Consider the following 23,026-nt stretch of genomic DNA (forward strand, 5'->3'; position numbering starts at 1 on the left):
CATGTTGTATGTATTGGAGTGTCAATGTGCGTGAGTGTGTAGAGTCTAGTGAGTGTGCATAGACACAGTACAAAATAAATTATAAATACAAGGGTCAACTCAGATAGTCCAAGTAGTTAGTTAGCTATTTACCAGTCTTATGGCTTGGGGATAGAAGTGTTTTAGGGGCCTATTGTCACATCCTGATCTGTTTCACCTGTCTTTGTGATTGTCTCCACCCACCTCCAGGTGTCAGCTGTTTTCCTCATTAGCCCGTGGGTACTTATTCCTGTGTTCCCTGCTTGTCTGTTGCCAGTTCCTCAAGTCAACCTGCGTGTTATTCTGTTTGCCTGTTTTTTTCCTTCGCTCTGTTTTTACTAGTCCTCCCGGTTGTGACCCTTGCCTGTCTGGACTCTGAACCCTCCTGCATCAGTGGATGCATGGTGGCAAGGTGAGTGGGTTTCAGGGAAATCTGCAGCTAGACACAAGGTCAGCGAGGACATACCCCTGGAGGACATCCTCTCTCTCTCTGATTGTCTCCGTTCTCCTTTCTTTTGGGTCTATCTTTCACCCTTTATTTGTACTGTATTGTCCCTGTTTGATGCTGTATATTCACACATTTTTTTTTGCTCATCTCTGTTATTTTTTTTTTAATTTGCATTGCTTTTTAATTTAAATGCACTAAAACTGTAATGAAATGTCCCTTTTTTAGGTAGAAGAATGTGCCTTACTGATTGACTTCTTACAGAAAAACTATTTGAATCATTGACACCTTAACACTGGTTGTGCTGTTTTTGCACATCTGACTCCAGTACTATGTTTCAAATTGTATGAACAGTTAAAAGGAAAATAAATGCATTATTTCCAGCACTGAATCTTGTACTGTGAAGTCCATTGTACAAAAGCAAAGACATGCTATCTGAAGCCTACCCTAAGGAATATAAAAGGTATTGGCGATGGTCCACTGTCTCTATGACAGACTTATAAACTCAGGTTTTTAAGAAGAGCTGGGAAAATCAAACATTCACCTGGGTTATGTAAACTCTCTAGCCTATGCCTACCCATTAAAACATTAGGCCCTCCCTCTCAAGTAGGGGGACCTAATTAGAATGGGCAAGCGTTCTATAAACTCCATGCTATTTCTTTAACCATTGCAAATGTGTCTGACTCGAGCAGCCTCCTGTTGACACACTCTCCCTGTTTCCCATAGGGCGCTGTCATTAGATTTGTTCTATTATCCAGACAGGAGTGCCATCCATACTCCCGGTACTTCAGACTTAGGCTTGCTGACTGTCAAGGTTGTCCACCGCACCGACTCGACCGGACCTGAACATTGGCTTGATTGTGTGCTCAGGACTCAACGATGGGGAAGGACGCCGCAAGAGCAGAGTGGGACAATCCCATGCAATTTGTCCTGGCGTGTGTATCATATGCGGTTGGACTGGGAAATGTGTGGCGTTTTCCATACTTGTGTCAAATGCATGGCGGGGGTAAGCAATATTTATTTGTTTAGGTGCAGCGCATAGCCTAATTTAGGGTTTCATCTATAATATATTGTACATTTAGGTGTACAGTTTGATTAAATATCGAACTGCAATATTTGACGCTGTGTAAAATGAATGAATACAATTAGTGTTTACTGATTAAAAGTGGTAATGTAGGCTATATGAATAGCCAGTCAGTGTCCAATTTATTCACCTTTATCCATGCGCAATGGAGCACTGATCTTGTGCGGTTGTAGAATGGGTTAGTTATTCTTTTACCCTGGGTGAAACGTTTTCAGTTTATTAATTACAGGGAATCGGAACGATTACTATATTGGTTAGCGTCAGTCACCTTGTTAAACATTTGTAGTAAGTGAAGGTGTTACTGTGCAGCCTTTTGTTTTCTTCCTCTAAAGGTTAATGGTGCAGGACATTTGAAAATATATATATTTTTTAAAATGATCTCACTTAGTAGTTAGTTCAATTCATATTCCTCCCATAAGTCACTGAGAACAGTTAGTCAACTCAAAAACAGAGGGTAATGCATGTACCAAAGCGCATACATAAAGGAGCTTTCAAAAGCGCGCACACAAGTACTTTCCACTCTAAGGTTTGAATTGATACAGAGCCCATTTTAACCCTTAACGCGCCCAGTTGTTTATCACAGAATAACAATGGATCAACATTTGCTTTTGCATTTTGCTTTTAATGGGCTCAACTGATTGCAAAGTTTTACAATTAGTAGCCTAACAGTCAACAGGTGTTGTGTTCTTCTATTCATAGATTCCTAGAAAATGTTCACATACAAGACTCTTTGATGCCTTGGTTGCTTTAAGGCCAATATGTCCAATCCATAAATACAGGTGTGGTATGCTAGTATAGTTGTTCTGTATTTATTATTGTAGAGTTATTGCCTTAATGTAACTGTCCAGTAACAAAAAACATGTAAAAGTTAATATTCTGTTAACTCATACCCAAATAATATTGTTGTCTCATCATATACTCGTATTTGTGTCCAAAGCATTATATTGAATAATTTACACTTTAAAAACCCAAACGTGTATCTCAAACAGATAGTTTAAAAAATGTTGGCTATTTCAAATCAATCAAATCAACCACAGAAAATGTCACATGCTTCGTAAACAACAGATGTAGTCTAAAGGTGAAATGCTTCCAGGCCCTTCCCAACAATGCAGAGTAATATACAAGGAAGAAATACACAATGAATAATGATAACTTGGCAATATACACTAGGTACCAGTGCCGAGTCGATGTGCAGGGTTACGAGGTAATTACGATAGATATAGGTAGGGGTAAAGTGACTAAGCAACAGGATAGATCATAAACAGTAACAGCAGCGTATGTGATGAGTCAAAATAGTTAGTAAAAAGAGGGTCAGTGCAGATAGTCTGGGTAGCTATTTGGTTAACTATTTAGTAGTCCTCTGGCTTGGGGGTATAAGCGGGGTCCTGTTGGTTCCAGACTTGATGCATCGGTACCGCTTGCCGTGCGGTAGCAGAGAGAACAGTCTGTGACTTGGGTGGCTGGAGTCTTTGACAATTTTGAGGGCGTTCTTCTGACACCACCTGGTATAGATGGCAGGAAGCTCGTCCCCAGTGATATACTGGGCCGTAAGCACTAACCTCTGCAGGGCCTTGCGGTCAGATGCTAAGCAGTTGCCATACCAAACGGTGATGCAGCCAGTCAAGATGCTCTCAATTGTGCAGCTATAGAACCTTTTGAGGATCTGAGGGCCCATGCCAAATCTTTTCAGACTCCTGAGAGGGAAGAGGCATTGTCTGCTGTGTTGAACCATGTTAATTCCTTAGTGATGTGGACACAGAGGAACTTAACTTTTGATCCGCTCCACTACAGCCACTTCGATGTGGATGGGGGCATGCTCAGCCCTATGTTTCCTGTAGTCCACGATCAGCTTCATTTTTGAGGTTGTTGTCTTGGCACCATACTGCCAGGTCACTGACCTTCTCTCTATAGGCAGTCTCATCATTATTGGGGATCAGGCCTATCACCGTCGTGTCGTCAGCAAACTTAATGAAGGTGTTGGAGTCATGCGCGGCCACACAGTCGTGGGAGTACAGGAGGGGACTAAGCACTCACTCCTGAGGGGCCCCCGTGTTGAGGGTCAGTGTGGTGGATGTGTTGTTGCCTACCCTCACCACCTGGAGTCCAGTTTCAGAGGGAGGTGTTCAGTCCCAGGGTCCTGAGCTTATTGATGAGCTTGTTAAGGCTCTAGGGTGTTGAACGCTCAGCTTTTTGAATGTTAGCCTGTTTAAAGGTCCTACTCACATCGCCTATGTAGAGCGAGAACACAGTGATGCTGTCATGACTGGTTCAGTGTTGCTTGCTTCGAAGTGAGCATAGAAGGCATTTAGCTTGCTGGTAGGCTCGTGTCACTAGGCAGCTCACGGCTGGGTTTCCCTTTGTAATCCTTGATAGTTTGCAAACCCTGCCACATCTGACGAGTGTCAGAGCCAACGTAGTAGGATTTGATCTTAGTCCTGTATTGACACTTGGCCTATTTGATGGCTCATCAGATGTTGTAGTGGGATTTCTTATAAGCGTCTGGATTAGTGTCCTGCTTCTTGAAAGCGACAGCTCTAGCCTTTAGCTCAGTGCGGATGTTGCCTGTTAGCCATGGCTTTTGGTTGGGATATGTACCTACGGTCACTGTGGGGACGACGTTGTTGATGCACTTATTAATGAAGCCGGTGACTGATGTGGTAAACTCCTTAATGTTATTGGTTGAATCCCTGACCAAATTCCAGTCTGTGCTTGCGAAGCAGCCCCTGTAGCTTAGCATCCACTTCATCGGACCACTTCTGTATTGAGTGAATCACTGTTACTTCCTGTTTGAGTTTTCGCTTGTAAGCAGGAATCTGGAGGATAGAGTTGTGGTCAGATTTGCCATAGGGAGGGCAAGGGAGAGTCTTGAATGCGTTTCTATGTGTGGAGTAAAGGTGACCTAGAGTTTTGTTGACTGTAGTTGCACAGGTTACATGATGGAAAAAGTGAGTCAAAACTAGGTTTCCCTGCATTCAAATCCCCGGCCACAAGAAGCGCCCTTTCTGGAGGTGGATTTTCTTGTTTGCTTATGGCCATATACAGCGTGTTGAGTGCGTTTGAGTGCGATCTTAGTGCCAGCATCAGTTTGTGGTGTATGATTTCATACTACGGAGGAGGATGAGTTGACCAATCAACGGTCTAGAGTAGCATGAGCTGACCAATCAGTGGTCTACTCGCATTAATATTTTTAATGACCGGTATACACCCACAACATTCTGTTGGGGTATGCCTACACCACAGGAGGTTGGTGGCACCTTAATTGGGGAGGACGGGCTCGTGGTAATGGCTGGAGTGGAATAGGTGGACTGGTATCAAATGCCATTCCATTTGCTCCGTTCCAGCCATTATTATGAGCCGTCCTCCCCTCAGCAGCCTCCACTGGTCCACACCATTCCGACACAGAAAAGCTGCTTTTAACATACCTAATTACAATTTTTGGAAGGAAAACTGTTTCACTCATATTGTAAGTAATTGAAGAGGTTCCTTCCAAAATGCTATATATATATATATATATATATATATATATATATATATATATATATATATATATATATATATATATATATATATATATATATATATATATATATATATATATTTTCAGAAATGTTGGTAAATTAGGTCTTATTGTTTAAAGAACTTATGCAAGAGATTAGTGTGTTATTTCACCATCTAATCAGGGCATGGGCTTGTTCATTGACAGACATGTATTTGTTTAAAATCACTTAATGGTTTCATTTCAGAGAAACAAATAATCATGTTTTTTTGCAAAACTTGAGATAAGTACTACTGCTGGGTTTTATACAGTTAAATGTGACATAACAAAATGTTTATTAAAGAACTGTACAAATTATACATTTGTAAAATCAATATTATAATTTTTTTAATAAAAAATGAATCGCTATAGTAATGTGAGATCTTTATGTAAAATATTTACATTTTACATTTTAGTCATTTAGCAGATGCTCTTATCTTATCCAGAGTGGCAGTTAGTGCATTAAGGTAGGTGAGACAGCCATATATCACTGTCATATATACAGGATACGAACATTCCATTCCAGCTAAACAATGGATACATAGTGTTTTGCAAAAAACAAAAACATTTGAATATACATCAAAAATCTATGAATAGAAAATCTGACAACAGTAATATTTCACACACGGATGAAGGTACCCATAAGCAATCATTTTTGGGTGAAAAAACACAAATATGAAAAATGTGGGGATATAGCGTTTTGGAACTAAAGTTCAATTATAGGTCATATTTAATTGAATTCTGGAAATACTGGACAGTAACTTTAAGGCAATGCCCCACCAACTTGACACTGACAGAGATAAGATGACGGAAGAAAAATACACTTGAATTACCTCATGAAATGGTATGAAATATTCTACCTTGTGAATTGCTCCATCCTTGCATACCCCTATGAGGCTCTGGTTTAGGAGAAGCTATTCAATACTAATAATCTACAGCAGGCATACACCTAATGACAGGAATTCAAGCATACAGTAATCAAAATGACATGTAGAACAAACAGTACATCATGAGCGTGGACAAATGACAGGAGGTCCCAAAAAGCCTATAAAATCTAATGTCCCTCTCATTGTTAACAGATCACAACGTAAAACAGAAAGATGGGACATTAGAGGTTAGGGGTCTTACATAATACATATTGAGGCCCCCTTTAAGTTCTATACTATGTTATGATTGCGTTGTGCATTATTTATTTTACAGTGCTCAAAAAATGATTTGTCATAGTGTAAATAATCACCTGATACACATCACAATAACGTGATTTTACAATCGTGTTTTTCTTGTGCAACAACTTGAGGAATCCGAGATTACAGTACAGGAAAGCTATTTATTCCAATATATCCAACCATTTCAATTTCCGTCTAATCCTTATCCGATTATACAAGCTGTTTCTGTGTGAACACTCATTCACAAGGGTTCATTACAGTCAAAGGAAGGTAGCATGAAGAATCTGAGAGCTAGAAGCATGGAATCTTCCTTCTAACTGCTAAATTAGGGACAATGACATGCTTTTTAATACCACTATGTTCACCCACTGAATGAATGAATGAATGAAATGAATGGACGGATGGGTAAATTAATGTGAATTAATGAATCCCAAAATGGTTCCAGTGGCTGACCCTTCTCTAAACTCGCTTTGACTTTGTGTTTGTGTCACTGAGCATGTCCCCGTGCTCCCCTTTCCCTCCTCACCCCCTGCCCCCTTCACTCTCTGCCCCACTGCCTGCTTACTGTAATTACTGTCGACGACTCAGACTAGCAGACTGGAAATCACAGTAGACAGGTCCCTTTGCTTTCAGTTCACGGGGTGACCCAGGCCAGACAGTTTTTTTGTGATTGCCATGAATACTGAGAAAGTCAGAGAGAACAGAACCCAGTAGAAACATGAATAAAGCTTTGTTTAGATGTTAGACCCTTGATCAAAGAATAATGAAGGAAGCACTGCACTGCTCCCTTTCTTTCCATTAATATATAGGGAGAAGAAATATGCAACAGAATACAAGGACCAAGGCCACATTCATTATGTAAATGAAATAGAACTATTAAGAATGAGAACACATTTTCTGGGTGTCATATGAATCTGAAGCTCACCTTATAGATCATGTGTGTGTTTTTGTCTCTGCTACTGCAGGTCGTTTGAATGGCCAAATATACTGTATGTGTGTCCTTTTTCTGTCCACAGGTGGGTTCCTGATCCCATACCTGCTTATGCTGGTCCTGTTGGGGGTACCCCTGTTCTACATGGAGTTAGCCATTGGTCAGAAGATGCATCTGGGCAGCATTGGAGCATGGAGAGCTATTAGCCCATATCTGGGGGGAGTGGGTGAGTACTGAATATACAGTACCAGTCGAAGTTTGGACACACCTACTCATTCAAGGGTTTTTCTTTTTTTTACTATTTTCTACTGTAACGATGTGCGCTGAGAGTTGGGAAGCAAGTTCAGGGAGTGAGTGTTTTAATAAATAAACGCAACATAAAACAAGTAACACGACCAACACACAGACATGACACTGGAACAAAAACAATAACGCCTGGGGAAGGAACCAAAGGGAGGGACATGTATATGGAAGGTAATAAGGGAGGTGATGGAGTCCAGGTGAGTCTAATGACGCGTAGGTGCGCGTAACGATGATGACAGGTGTGCACCATAACGAGCAGCCTGGTGACCTAGAGGCCGGAGAGGGAGCACACTAGTGAACACTATAATAGTGAAGAAATCAAAACTATGAAATAACACATATGGAATCATGTAGTAACCAAAGAAGTATTAAATCAAATATTCAAAGTAGCCAACCTTTGTCTTGATGACAACTTTGCACACTCTTGGCATTCTCTCAACTATCTTCACCTGGAATGCTTTTCCAACAGTCTTGAAGGAGTCCCCACATATGCTGAGCACTTGTTGGTTGCTTTTCCTTCACCCTGCAGTCCAACTCATCCCAAACTATCTCAATTGGGTTGAGGTCAGGTGATTGTGGAGGTCAGGTCATCTGATGCAGCACTCCATCACTCTCCTTCTTGGTCAAATAGCCCTTACACAGTCTGGAGGTGTGTTTTGGGTCACTGTCCTGTTCAAAAACAAATGATAGTCCCACTAAGCACAAACCAGATGGGAAGGCGATGCTGGTTAAGTGTGCCATGAATTCTAAATAAATCACAGACAGTGTCACAAGCAAAGCACCCCCACACCACCTCCTCCATGCTTCACGGTGGGAACCACACATGCGGAGATCATCCGTTCCACAAAAAAATCCACAAATTAACTTTTAACAAGACACACCTGTTAATTGAAATGCATTCCAGGTGACTACCTCATCAATCTGGTTGAGAGAATGCCAAGAGTCTACAAAGCTGTCATCAAGGCAATGGATGGCCACTTTGAAGAATCTCAAAAATACAATATATTTTGATTTGTTTAACACTTTTTTTTGGTTACTACATGATTCCATGTGTGTTATTTCATAGTTTTGATGTCGGCACTACTATTCTACAATGTAGAAAATAGTCAAAAATAACCCTTGAATGAGTAGGTGTATATCATTTTTTTTCTTTATTACTTTTAATAATATTTTTTGGGACAGTGGACACTGCACATAGAGTGCTACACATGTATGGGTGCACACTGCCATTGAATAAAGTACATACATTTGCCTTTAATTGATCACATTACACACATTTAAATATATGGTTTTGTTACATTTAGGCCAGTTCTTTTGTGTCAAATGTACAGTGTTGGGGAAGCTCTCTAAAAATATAGTTTATAGTTTAAGCTACCAATTACTTCACACTGGAAGAAAAATATAGTTTACTTAACTAAAGTTACTTTGAAAAAGTAGTTCACTACATACAAATTATCATATGTAAATCTAAAATGTCATTGACTTCAAATTGCAAGAACAGATCACTTTGGGGTCATATGTTAACAAAATGTGTAATTTAGCTTGTTTAAAAAACTGCTTCAAGTGAGAATTAGGCAGGTCTGACTCCGAAAAAGAAAGGAAAGTATTGCCTACATATTGTCTATTCTTTTTGCAAAAAATGTAGTATGTAGTTTGTGTAGTTAACTACTCCGCTACATGGCAACAAAGTAATTAACTGGAGGGTTCTACATGGAACCGAAATGGGTTCTACCTGGAATTTAAAAGGGTTCAACCTGGAACCAAAAAGAGTTCTGCTATGGGGAAATCCGAAGAACCCTAAAATGTAAGCTACTGTAAAATGTAATTAAATTACTAGTTGAACTACATGTAGTTTACTTCTTCCCAACACTGCAAATGTATTTCAACAACCTAATAAAAGTATCCTTATCAAAGATGCAAATGAGATATCTGCTTATAGTTTAAATGTATCTGTTCGTCTCTCTGCTGGTTCCAGGTCTGGCCAGTGTTGTGACCTCCATGTACCTATGCCTCTATTACAATGTCATCAATGCATGGAGTTTCTGGTACCTCTTTCATTCATTCCAGGTTAGTTCCAGTCTCACAATGGCAAAATTATCTTTATTTTCAATAGAGCAACTCAAAGTATTTGACCTCCATTCAAATGCATGATGCAATCATAAAATGTAGACAATCTTCAATAACTTGTTACAATCTTATTACAAGGTGTATCAACAGGCTCCCTCAGCTTTGAGGACACACTACTGGTCCTGTGCAGACTGTTTTGTTTGGAATCTTAGAAGATGCAGTTCATTGCTCTAGTGCTATCTGTAATGTCCTGTGCCTGACCTGACCTGTGCTGTTTCCTCCCACTCTGCTCCAGTCGGTCCTGCCATGGGCAGAGTGCCCGGTTAACAGCAACCTGACTGGCCATGTGGAGGAGTGTGAGCGGGCCACGCCCACACAGTACTTCTTCTACAGAGAGACCTTGGACATCTCCGGGTCCATTGAGGAGAACGGAGGGATTCACATGGGACAGGCGCTCTGCCTCCTGCTGGCCTGGATGATTGTCTACCTGTTCATCGTCAAGGGGGTCAAGTCCACCGGGAAGGTGAGAGGTCAGAGATCAGCTTGGTAATGATGGACAGGGTCAAGACAGTTATGTCATGCTAGCTGAAGATCTAGTGGACATGGGTCACTATCGTCTCCTGTGTCATACAGGCAACTGCCAAAATCAAGGAAACACCAACATAGTGTCTTAATAGGTTATTGGGCCACCACAAGCCAGAACAGCGTCAATGCACCTTGACATAGAGTTCCAGACACTTATAGAATCTATCGGAGGGATGCAACACCATTCTTCCACAAGAAATTCCATAATTTGGTGTTTTGTTGCTGGTGGTGAAAACGCTGTTGTAGGCACCACTCCAGAATCTCCCATAAGTGTTCAATTGGGTTGAGATCTGGTGACTGAGACGGCCATGGTATATGGTTTACATCGTTTTCATGCTCATCAAACTATTCAGTGCCACCTCATGCCCTGTGGATGGGGGCATTGTCATCCTATGGGGGCATAGCCATGGTGGCCAAAATAATGGCCTGCCCAGCATTTTTATACATGACCCTAAGCATGATAGGATGTAAACTGCTTAATTAACTCAACTGCTTTCAGTATACTTTGTATCCCTCATTTAGTCAAGTGTTTCCTTTATTTTGGCAGTTACCTGTATTTTTACTGAGCAGAGGAAAACAGTCATCTGAGAGGTGACCTCGATAACAAAGGAAAGGGTTAAGAAAGTTATACGTATCCAGAGCGACTTACAAATTGGTGCATTCACCTTATGATATCCAGTGGAACTTGCAGCTGTAGTTGCTGCAAAAGGTGGCTCTACAAAGTATTGACTTTGGGGAGGTGAATAGTTATACACGCTCAAGTTTTCTGGTTTTTGTCATATTTCTTGATTCTTTCACCCCAAAATATATTTTGCATCTTCAAGGTGGTAGGCATGTTGTGTAAATAAAATGACACAAACCCCCCAAAAATCTATTTTAATTCCAGGTTGTAAGGCAACAAAATAGGAAAAAGGCCAAGGGGGATGAATACTTTCGCAGGCCACTGTAGACCTAGCTGATTATTGAGTTGCGTATGTCCGTGAAAGGCATCTAAAATGTGTGAAGATAATGTGTCTTGAGTATAATTGAAAATGTTGAGACAAGAATAAAGGGACGTGTGTGGCGAAAATATGGGCGTCTGCGTCTCTCTCCAGAATACATGCACTCAGCTCTCAATAATGTGCTCCAATGTCTCCCAACAATTCTTGCACATTCATTGTTTTGTGTGAATTGTTTTCCTTTTGTTTATTTTGATCAATTCCCCATTACATACAGTATGTAACAAGTAGGCCTAGTCAAGGTGCCGTTAATCCCCTGTCATTTGGTTATGAAAGAGGTTCACCTAGGGGTTACGATAGGGGCTGTACCAAATGTTTGATGTTTTATAATAATTGATTATGCTTATGTTGTATTAATAGAAGGGGAGGGGTTATAAGACCCCTCCCTCACATTTATAGGGTGCTAGACTACAGATTAACTATACATACATACATGCATACATACATACATACATACATTGAGGTTTAATATTGTTCCACAGTACTTTTCTAGGCTCTCTGCCTCTTATGAAGAAACTGTCTGAGAAATATGTGACTGTGAAGACAGAACTCTGCAGGGGAGTGTAAGAGTTAAGAGATTAGTCAGACATTCCACTGTAAAGTAACTTGGACATTTACTGCTAAGCTTTTAGATAGCTATATAAACAAGAGTTTTAGTGTTGAGTAGGCATGGTTTTGGTCTCATGAGTAGAAGATGATGATGTAGGCAGTGACATCACTAGGGCTGGACTTCAGGTTTAATAAATTAACTTGGGACCTTTTTATATTTTGCAGAATTTACTCGGAAACATGCATGCTATGTTCCTGGTGTCAACTTTTGTCTGCAATTGCATTAAATGTTTTTGAATGATTTAATTAAAGATATTGTCATAATGCTAATTTCACCAATGAGCCAATGATTGACAAGGAACAAGGAAATGAACCCCAACAGTTACATACATTTCTGTTATTTCATGTATCACAGTAATTTACTGTTCTCATTCTTGGAGTGGAAACATTGTTTGCAGAGTTCACAACCTGCTACACTTGTGAGAAACAAGTTTTGGTTTATTTAGGAGTTTTGCAATTTTTTTTCTATGTATTTTGTTTGGAGTGCCCCATGTGAGAAATGAGCATGTGTATGGTTTCTCTGTCATAACATGGAGGGAGCGCACACATCTGAGCACGCCAACCTGCTGAGTTGATACAATGTTGCACTTCACTAGCGATAGCTCAAGTCAAGACAGATAGAAAGGGATGCAGAGAGATTAATGCGATTGAAAAAAACTGAATTTATATCATGATATTTTCTACTGTTTTAATTTGTGTTAAGCCCATTTTACTTAGTTGACGATGAAAGTTATAGGCCTACTGCTGCATTGGCCATCTCCGAGTTCCATGTGCCAATTTCTTTAGCCACCAATGAATCAATGTGTCCATGTGTCCAAGGCTGGTGCTCTTGCATTAGTTGAGATTTTGATCATTTTAATTCAGATTTTTCTGATTAACCATGTGATAGTAATTTTGAGAAACACATTTTTTTCACCTTTATTTAACCAGGTAGGCCATTTGAGAACAAGTTCTCATTTACAACTGCGACCTGGCCAAGGTAAAGCAAAGCAGTGCGACACAAACAACAACACAGAGTTGCACATGGAATAAACAAACGTACAGTCAATAACACAATAAAAAAAATCTATATACAGTGTGTGCAAATGAGGTAAGATTAGGGAGGTAAGGCAATAAATAGGCCATAGTGGCGAAGTAATTACAATTGAATAATTAAACAGTGGAGTGGTAGATGTGCAGAAGATGAATGTGCAAGTAGAGATACTGGGGTGCAAAGGAGCAAAAAAAAGTATAATAACAATATGGGGATGATGTAGTTGGATGGGCTATTTACAGATGGGCTATGTACAGGTGGAATGATCTGTGAGCTGATGCTTAAAGTTAGTGAGGGAGATGTGAGTCGCCAGATTCAGTGATTTTTGCAATTCGTTCCAGTCATTAGCAGCAGAGAACTGGAAGGAAAGGCGGCCAAAGTAGGAATTGGCTTTGGGGGTGACCAGTGAAATATACCTGCTGAAGCGCGTGCTACGGGTGGGTACTGCTATGGTGATCAGTGAGCTGAGAAGGTGGGGCTTTACCTAGCAAAGACTTATAGATGACCTGGAGCCAGTGGTTTTGGCGACATATGAAGCGAGGGCCAGCCAACGAGAGCATACAGGTTGCAGTGGTGGGTAGTATATGGGGCTTTGGTGACAAAATGGATGGCACTGTGATAAACTGCATCTAATTTGCTGAGTAGAGTTTTGGAGGCTATTTTGTAAATGACATCCCCGAAGTCAAGGATCAGTAGGATAGTCAGTTTTACGAGGGTATGTTTGGCAGCATGAGTGAAGGATGCTTTGATGCTAAATAGGAAGCCGATTCTAGATTTCATTTTGGATTGGAGATGCTTAATGTGAGTCTGGAAGGAGATTTAAATGAAACTGTTCCATGAAGAATAACTGGCACGCAGATAGGTAGAAATGGTAGGATAAATTGTAAGCTTCCCCAAACTTGAATCTCACGAGCTGCCTATGATGTTTATTATAACGTGCAAGCGCGTGCACACAGGAGAACCTAAAAGAGGTTCATCAAAATAAATCAAATCACATTTTAATCATTGCATGCTTGGTAAGCAACATGTGTAGATCAACAGTGAAATGCTTTCTTACGGGCCCTTCCCAACAGTACAGAGATAAATAATAGAAAAGTAATAACATCGTTATCAATTGATGGAAAGATATACACGAACAAGTTTACTTTCACCTACAACTTCACAGTAAATTCAGCGAGCAATGTTATAAAACCGTGGGACAAGTGGGCCAAATCTGTTAGAAAACAGGCTATCAGTGCAGCATAGTTGAACTTTGACCCTGAATCCCCCTGCTGTTTCTGCCCTCTAGGTGGTGTACTTCACAGCCACATTCCCCTACCTGGTCCTCATCATCTACCTCATCCGTGGGGTCACCCTTCACGGAGCCATCAATGGTGTGAAGTACATGTTCACGCCCAAGGTATGAATGATTAGATGAATGAAAGAACATTATTGATCAAATACAATACAATTTGATTGTTCACATACACATGGTTAGCAGATGTTATTGCAAGTGTAGTGAAATGCTTGTGCTTCTAGTTCCGACAGTGCAGCAATATCTAACAATTCTACAACAACTACCTAATACACACAAATCTAAGTAAAAGGATGGAATAAGAATGTGTACATATAAATATATGGATGAGCAAAGACAGAGCGGCATAGACGAGATGCAAAAGATCTACGTTTTCACACCCAAAGTATGGTAGCTCATGTACATTGTTCTGTTTAATCCTGCTTTACATACAGTGGCAAGAAAAAGTATGTGAACCCTTAGAAATTATCTGGATTTCTGCATAAGTTGGTCATAAAATTAGATCTGATCTTCATCACAACAGACAAACACAGTGTGCTTAAACTAACACACAAGTATTGTATTTTCCTTGTCTATATTGAACCCATCATTTAGACATTCACAGTGTAGGTTGGAAAAAGTATGTGAACCCCTAGGCCAATGACTTCTCCAAAAGCTAATTGGAGTCAGCTAACCTTGAGTACAATCATTGAGATGAGATTGGAGATGTTGGTTAGGGCTGCCATGCCCTATCAAAAAACTCACAACATTTGAGTTTGCTATTCACAAGAAGTATTTAGTTCATTAATTTGTCCATTTAAAAAAAAAAAATAATTAAGCCATACATGCACATGAATAAAATCATCGAGGATAACACACAAAGTCTGGGACTTATTTCCATTGTGGTCCTCTTGCGACAAGATGGCTAGACAAGATCGAACACAGTATGGCAGTGAAATAATAAAACAAAAACATAAAAGAACGTCTATCTCATCATTCCAGTTACATCATAGGGGTTATTCATATGGGCATCAAACATATTTGCCTGAATGAACCATGCCTTGAACAAAAGATATCTCAGAAGACCCAAGATTAAGAATTGTTGACTTGCATAAAGCTGGAAAGGGTTACAAAACTCTAAAAGCCTTGATGTTTATCAGTCCACGGTAAGACAAATTGTCTATAAATGGAGAAAGTTCAGCACTGTTGCTACTCTCCCTAGGAGTGGCCATCCTGCAAAGATGACTGCAAGAGCACAGCGCAGAATGCTCAATGAGGTTAAGAATCCTAGAGTGTCAGCTAAAGACTTACAGAAATCTCTGGAACATGCTAGCATCTTTGTTAACGAGTCTACGATACGTAACACACTAAACAAGAATGATGTCCATGGGAGGAAATCACGGAAGAAGCCACTGAAGTTCGCAAAAGAGCATCTGGATGTTTCACAGCGCTACTGGCAAAATATTCTGTGGACAGATGAAACTACAGTTGAGTTGTTAGGAAGGACTGTGTGGAGAACAAAAATGCACAGTACACCAACATCAAAACCTCATCCCAACTGTAAAGTATGGTGAAGGGAGCATCATGGCTGTCTGTCTGCCAATAGAAGCTCAACAGGAATTGGGTGATGCAACAGGACAACAACCCTAAAGACAGAAGTAAATCAACATCAGAATGGCTTGAACAGAAGAAAATGCACCTTCTGGAGTGGCCCAGTCAGTCCTGACCTCAACCCAATTGAGATGCTGTGGCATGACCTCAAGAAAGCGGTTCACACCAGACACCAAGAATATTGCTGAACTGAAACAGTTTTTTAAAGAGGAATGGTCAAAAATTCCTCCTGACCATTGCAAGTCTGATCCGCAACTACAGAAAATGTTTGGTTGAGGTTATTGCTGTCAACCAGTTAAATCCAAGGGTTCACATACTTTTCCCACCCTGCTCTGTGAAAGTTTAGTGTGTTCAATAAAGACATGAAAATGTATAATTGTTTGTGTTTTATTAGTTTAAGCAGACTGTGTTTGTCTATTGTTGTGACGTATATGAAGATCAAATCAAATTTTATGACAAATTTATGCAGAAGTCCAGGTAATTCCAAAGGGTTCACATACTTTTTCTTGCCACTGTGTGTGTGTGCTACTAATATGCTTTACTAATGTGTGTGTGTGTGTGTGTGTGTGTGTGTGTGTGTGTGTGTGTGTGTTTGCTGTCTTAGATGGAACAGCTGGCTAACCCCACTACGTGGATCAATGCGGCCACTCAGATCTTCTTTTCTCTGGGCCTGGGCTTTGGATCCCTCATCGCCTTTGCCAGCTACAACCAGTACAACAACAACTTTGAGAAGCAGGCCATCATCGTGTCCATGGTCAACAGTAGCACCTCCATCTTCGCCAGTATCGTCACCTTCTCCATCTATGGCTTTAAGGCCACCTTCAACTACGAGAGCTGCCTGGAGAGGTGAGGCCCTGGGTGGGGTCACGGTCTGGTTGGTTGTCTCATTGACTTTGGCATTGAACTTTCAACTCAGAGGGGTAGGTGACACCAGTCAGCAGCACTCAGCCAGTACAAACATAAACAATTCTAGGTCAAACATATGCAATGAATTTAACGTCTGTAGACTGTAGCAGTTTCTGCAGACATACAAATGGAAGAAATGGCAGGTGCTTAGACTGGGGAAGGCATTGAAATCTAGATCAGCAATGAGAGGAATTGTATAAGAGGCTAGATATACTGTATGATTCAGATCAGAAATGCCCTTTCCAGTGGCATAGCATGCAGCCACTGGAAAGGGCTGGGGGTCCTAACCCAAAAATGTATAAATGTCATAAGCCATGGCAAAATGTTTAGAATTACAGAAAATTAGCTATAAAACTGCTAAATTGTCTCTCAACCTCATGGCAAAATGCATAGAATAGCAGGAAATTTGCTTTAAAACTGCACATTTTTCTCTGCCCCATGGCAAAATGTGTAGAATTGCAGGAAGTTACCTGGCCCCCTGCCCCCACCTAAAAAAACAGTTTTCAGAGAAACTGCGCTACACCACTTGCCTTTTCAGAACACTGACATTTCTTTTCTTCTCCCAGGGTGCGACTGCTGCTCCTGAACACCTTTGATCTATCAGAGGACACCATCAGTCTGGAGAATGTCAACCACTGGATCGCTGAGCTGAACAGGACACACCCAGAACAGTTTGCCAATCTGGGAGGTAGGCTGGAGACCTGTGACCTAGAGGCTGAACTAGACACGGTAGGTCATGATGACACAACTCAAATAATAGGAAATAATAATAATAATAATAGGAAAACTTGTGCAAAATACTGATAAGACAACTTAATTTGCTACTTCTCTTAGGGCTCGATTCAATCTGAATCGCGGAAGTTCTGCGATATAGCGAGATTGCCTTTAAATTTCAATGTTCCCGCATTCGCAGAGACTGCATTCAGGGTAAATGCTGCATAAGTCGGCTCAATCTGATCTTACCTTAACATTTTTGCACTATAGCTCAGAACTTCCGCAATATGGATTGAATCGAGCTGTAAGGGTCCTGTGTGTAGCTGGTGTAGAGAGTCAGGCGCAGGACAGCAGATATGAGTAGAACAACACCAGGTCTGTAAGGGTCCTGTGTGTAGCTGGTGTAGAGAGTCAGGCGCAGGACAGCAGATATGAGTAGAACAACACCAGGTCTGTAAGGGTCCTGTGTGTAGCTGGTGTAGAGAGTCAGGCGCAGGACAACAGATATGAGTAATCAACGTACTTTAACTCAAAAAGACAAATTTACAAAGTAACATCACGAGCCCACAAAGACGGACTGAATTACAATAAACAATCACTCACAAACACAACATGGGGAACAGAGGGTTAAATAATTAACAAGTAATTGGTTGAGTGAAGCCAGGTGTGTAAGACAAAGACAGAACAAATGGAAAATGAAAAGTGGATCGGTGGTGGCTAGAAAGCCGGTGACGTCGACCGCCGAACGCCGCCCGAACAAGGAGAGGGACCGACTTCAGCGGAAGTCGTGACACGAGCCCTTAATCTAACAACACACCTCTGGTTTCCTGACAATATGTTATCATGTAGCAACAAAATAAATGGATTTTACTGTGAGGCAATAATAACTTCACTCACCATTCTATAAATCTTTAATATTTTAGTCATAGTTCAATGTCACCTATACAACTTTATTTGACTCTGTGGTGATGGTAGTGAGCTGTGGCAAATATCATTGGCTGTTGCAGTTACAATTAATGTTAATATTTAATTTTCAACGCTCTTCTGGATTTTCCATTTTGTCTTTAATAAACCATCCCACTTAACTTTCAAATGGAGGAAAGCAAAAAATGTAATACTGACTTCAGACACTTTTGCACTATGCAGGACTGAATATCCACTAAACTCTCTCTCTCGTGCTCTCTCTCTCTCTCTCGTGCTCTCTCTCTCTCCCTCTCTCTCTCCTCCCAGGCTGTTGAGGGTACAGGCCTGGCCTTCATAGTGTACAGTGAGGCCATTAAGAACATGCCCGTGTCTCAGCTGTGGTCTGTGCTCTACTTCATCATGCTGCTGCTGCTGGGCATGGGCAGTATGCTGGGCAACGTCATCGCCGTCATCACCCCCCTCAGTGACTTGAAGTTCATCAGCCGCTACATGAGCACCAAAACACTCAATGGTGAGAGAGAGAAGGGGTGATGAGGGTAAGGGGGGGAAGAGGAGGTTAGGGTTGAGCTAAGGTGTGGTCGTGAAGCTAGCTTTAGGGTTGTGGTTGAGGGTAAGAATTGAGCTAAGGTGTGAACATGAAGCTAGGTTTAGGGTTGTGGTTGAGGGTAAGAATTGAGCAAAGGTGTGAACATGAAGCTAGGTTTAGGGTTGTGGTTGAGGGTAAGAATTGAGCTAAGGTGTGAACATGAAGCTAGGTTTAGGGTTGTGGTTGAGGGTAAGAATTGAGCTAAGGTGTGAACATGAAGCTAGCTTTAGGGTTGTGGTTGAGGGTAAGAATTGAGCTAAGGTGTGAACATGAAGCTAGCTTTAGGGTTGTGGTTGAGGGTAAGAATTGAGCTAAGGTGTGAACATGAAGCTAGGTTTAGGGTTGTGGTTGAGGGTAAGAATTGAGCAAAGGTGTGAACATGAAGCTAGCTTTAGGGTTGTGGTTGAGGGTAAGAATTGAGCTAAGGTGTGAACATGAAGCTAGGGTTAGGGTTGTGGTTGAGGGTAAGAATTGAGCTAAGGTGTGAACATGAAGCTAGGTTTAGGGTTGTGGTTGAGGGTAAGAATTGAGCTAAGGTGTGAACATGAAGCTAGCTTTAGGGTTGTGGTTGAGGGTAAGAATTGAGCTAAGGTGTGAACATGAAGCTAGGTTTAGGGTTGTGGTTGAGGGTAAGAATTGAGCTAAGGTGTGAACATGAAGCTAGGGTTAGGGTTGTGGTTGAGGGTAAGAATTGAGCTAAGGTGTGAACATGAAGCTAGCTTTAGGGTTGTGGTTGAGGGTAAGAATTGAGCTAAGGTGTGAACATGAAGCTAGCTTTAGGGTTGTGGTTGAGGGTAAGAATTGAGCTAAGGTGTGAACATGAAGCTAGCTTTAGGGTTGTGGTTGAGGGTAAGAATTGAGCAAAGGTGTGAACATGAAGCTAGCTTTAGGGTTGTGGTTGAGGGTAAGAATTGAGCTAAGGTGTGAACATGAAGCTAGCTTTAGGGTTGTGGTTGAGGGTAAGAATTGAGCTAAGGTGTGAACATGAAGCTAGGGTTAGGGTTGTGGTTGAGGGTAAGAATTGAGCTAAGGTGTGAACATGAAGCTAGCTTTAGGGTTGTGGTTGAGGGTAAGAATTGAGCTAAGGTGTGAACATGAAGCTAGGGTTAGGGTTGTGGTTGAGGGTAAGAATTGAGCTAAGGTGTGAACATGAAGCTAGCTTTAGGGTTGTGGTTGAGGGTAAGAATTGAGCAAAGGTGTGAACATGAAGCTAGCTTTAGGGTTGTGGTTGAGGGTAAGAATTGAGCAAAGGTGTGAACATGAAGCTAGCTTTAGGGTTGTGGTTGAGGGTAAGAATTGAGCTAAGGTGTGAACATGAAGCTAGCTTTAGGGTTGTGGTTGAGGGTAAGAATTGAGCTAAGGTGTGAACATGAAGCTAGCTTTAGGGTTGTGGTTGAGGGTAAGAATTGAGCAAAGGTGTGAACATGAAGCTAGCTTTAGGGTTGTGGTTGAGGGTAAGAATTGAGCAAAGGTGTGAACATGAAGCTAGCTTTAGGGTTGTGGTTGAGGGTAAGAATTGAGCTAAGGTGTGAACATGAAGCTAGCTTTAGGGTTGTGGTTGAGGGTAAGAATTGAGCTAAGGTGTGAACATGAAGCTAGGGTTAGGGTTGTGGTTGAGGGTAAGAATTGAGCTAAGGTGTGAACATGAAGCTAGCTTTAGGGTTGTGGTTGAGGGTAAGAATTGAGCTAAGGTGTGAACATGAAGCTAGGGTTAGGGTTGTGGTTGAGGGTAAGAATTGAGCTAAGGTGTGAACATGAAGCTAGCTTTAGGGTTGTGGTTGAGGGTAAGAATTGAGCTAAGGTGTGAACATGAAGCTAGCTTTAGGGTTGTGGTTGAGGGTAAGAATTGAGCTAAGGTGTGAACATGAAGCTAGGTTTAGGGTGGACCCGGGTGTGTCTTGTCCTAAGGTTGGTGTGTCTGTTCTGCCTGCTGCTTGAGTTAGGTGTGTGTTGTCCCATCCTAAATTGTACATTTTAGTCATTTATCAGATGCTCTTATCCAGAGTGACTTACAGTTAGTGCATTCATCTTAAAATAGCTAGGTGAGATAACTACATAACACCGTCGTAGTAAGTACGTTTTTTTATGTCTTATTTATTATCTTATTTAAGATACTATTTAATGAGAGGTTTTCAGAAGATGGGTAATGGGTAGGGACTCTGCTGTCCTAACATCAGGGGAAGCTGGTTCAACCATTGGGTGGTCAGGACAGAGATAAGTTTGGTCTAGGCTGAGTGGGCCAATCCTCTAGGTTTGGTTTGTGTGTGAGACTAACAGGTGTGTTGTCATATCCTGTAGGTCTGGTGTGTCTATTCTGCCTGCTCCTTGGCCTGGGCTTCACCACCCGTTCTGGGAACTACTGGTTCACCATGTTCAACGACTATGGAGCCACCTTCTCTCTGCTCTTCATCGTCCTCATTGAAGTTATCACTGTCTGCTACATATATGGCATCAAAAGGTGTGTGTGTGTGCGTGCAATATTGATAAGGAAGAATGGCTCATTTCAGAAGCTTTCTAAGCATCATCACCATTGCTGTTCGAAATCAGGAAAAACTAACACATCTTGTCATACAGTACCTTTTCTCCAAGAAACAATAGTTGAGCTGACATTATTTGAAACAGTTTCTACTTGAGAATGTGTAGCCCTACTGCAGTTGTTTGCAGCCAGTAGAGCTAAGTGTTTAAAGTACCTCATAAAAGCTGTATTGTGTCCAGTAATGCCAAACAACACTTAGCATAATAATCATCCACAAATACCTCACATTCCTTTCACTCTTCTCTCAGGCTTTTGACTTGGCTGTACTGTAGTTTTTTTTAAGTTGGGCTTGTACTGTTTATGGCTTATGAAGCATATAAGCAATTTCCTTTGCATGTCGAATGAATGTTTAAACTAAAATACCATGGTTGTCTTTTGCCCATCCAAAATATATGAAAGTATTTTAGGAAGGGAAAGGGGAAACCTAGTCAGTTGCACAGCTGAATGTATTCAACCAAAATGTGTCTTCCACATTCAACCCCTCTGAATCAGAGCGGTGCGGGGGGCTGCCTTAATGGACATAGTCATCATGTCAATGCTCCTGCAACCTTTCCCTCTCCAGGTTTGAGAAGGATGTAGAAGACATGTTAGGTCATCGTCTTAACTGGTACTGGAAGATCATGTTGGCAGGAGTCAGTCCCATGCTCCTCATTACACTATTCATCTTCTACATCGTCAACTATATCCAGGGAGGAACGCCCACATACCAGGCCTGGAACAAAGAACTGGTAAGGCCTCTATCTCCAATATCTTATCAATACCCGTCATTACACTAACAAGCACTCGGCCCAAAAAACGGGTAAGATGAGATTGTACTTTATTAATCCCCAAAGGGAGATTTGATTGTACCAGTCATACATGAATGAAAGAAAATCACTGGAACAGAATATGCTGAACCCAGATATAATGTTGATCTCTGCCTGTCCTGTTGTCTTCCCTCTCCTCCAGGGGAAGTCTGTGGTGACGGAGTATCCTCCTTACGCCCAAGCCTTCATCGGCCTCCTCCTAGCCTCCTCTGTCTGCTGTATCCCTTTGACGGCCCTCTACACCTACTGTAAGAAGAGGAACCTGGCCAGTGGGAAGAGAGAGCGCACTGTGTCAGCGTAAAGACCGACGTATTGGTTGACAGACGGAGTGACACAAGGCAGAGCTGCTACATTACGGCTCTGAGACTGACTGGACACGCTAGTTATAGGATCGACTGGTCGACAGCCTACTGTCCGTATCATGGTTGTCTTAACAGAACGGTACCTCACCCTCCTGGTGCAGTGGTTCATGCCACACCACAAACCAAAGGCCCTTTTTCTCCCCCCGGGGCAGGCTGGCTCTGCCGCTGTGCTGCTGGTGGACAGACTGGCAGATCTGTACCTAGCATTAGGCCTAGTCGTACTTTGGCATCTAACACTTACTGGGTGATAATAGTGAACTTTTGTATTTTGTAGTTGTGGTTCTGAGCAGGGCTTAGAACTACATCCAAGTGAAAAACAAACAAATAATCTTGTCAATGGTTTATTGCATTGTTTAAAGGCCCAGTGCAGTAAAAAACACGATTTCCTGTGTTTTATACATATTTCCAGGCTATGAGGTTGGAATAATACTGTGATATTGGGAAAATTATTATAATCCCTTTTTAGTGTAAGAGCTGTTTGGTGGGATGGAGCTTTGGCCTGCCTGATGACATCACCATGTGGTAAATTAGTTA

General features: G+C 41.4%; 1 protein-coding gene across 1 annotated transcript; it reads left to right on the forward strand.

The window, feature by feature from the left end:
- Positions 1 to 283: 283 nt before the first annotated feature.
- On the forward strand, positions 284 to 22,431 carry LOC115176484 (sodium- and chloride-dependent transporter XTRP3). Its single transcript, XM_029736516.1, has 12 exons — positions 284 to 430; positions 1,190 to 1,469; positions 7,265 to 7,405; positions 9,458 to 9,549; positions 9,845 to 10,072; positions 14,063 to 14,173; positions 16,263 to 16,504; positions 17,131 to 17,293; positions 18,509 to 18,713; positions 21,087 to 21,246; positions 21,887 to 22,052; positions 22,273 to 22,431. Exons 2-12 carry the CDS (start codon positions 1,343 to 1,345, stop codon positions 22,429 to 22,431), a joined length of 1,794 nt encoding a protein of 597 aa, XP_029592376.1. The 5' UTR covers positions 284 to 430; positions 1,190 to 1,342.
- Positions 22,432 to 23,026: the final 595 nt, after the last annotated feature.

The sequence above is a fragment of the Salmo trutta genome, chromosome 37, assembly GCF_901001165.1.
Source record: "Salmo trutta chromosome 37, fSalTru1.1, whole genome shotgun sequence".
Classification (NCBI taxonomy): Eukaryota; Metazoa; Chordata; class Actinopteri; order Salmoniformes; family Salmonidae; genus Salmo; species Salmo trutta.

Excerpts from the sequence above, each read along its gene's own strand:
- LOC115176484 (XM_029736516.1), top strand. The coding sequence starts at position 1,343 with ATGGGGAAGGACGCCGCAAGAGCAGAGTGGGACAATCCCATGCAATTT. Across the intron at positions 9,550-9,844 it reads ACCTCTTTCATTCATTCCAG|TCGGTCCTGCCATGGGCAGA; the intron begins GTTAGTTCCAGT and ends ACTCTGCTCCAG. Across the intron at positions 14,174-16,262 it reads AGTACATGTTCACGCCCAAG|ATGGAACAGCTGGCTAACCC; the intron begins GTATGAATGATT and ends TTGCTGTCTTAG.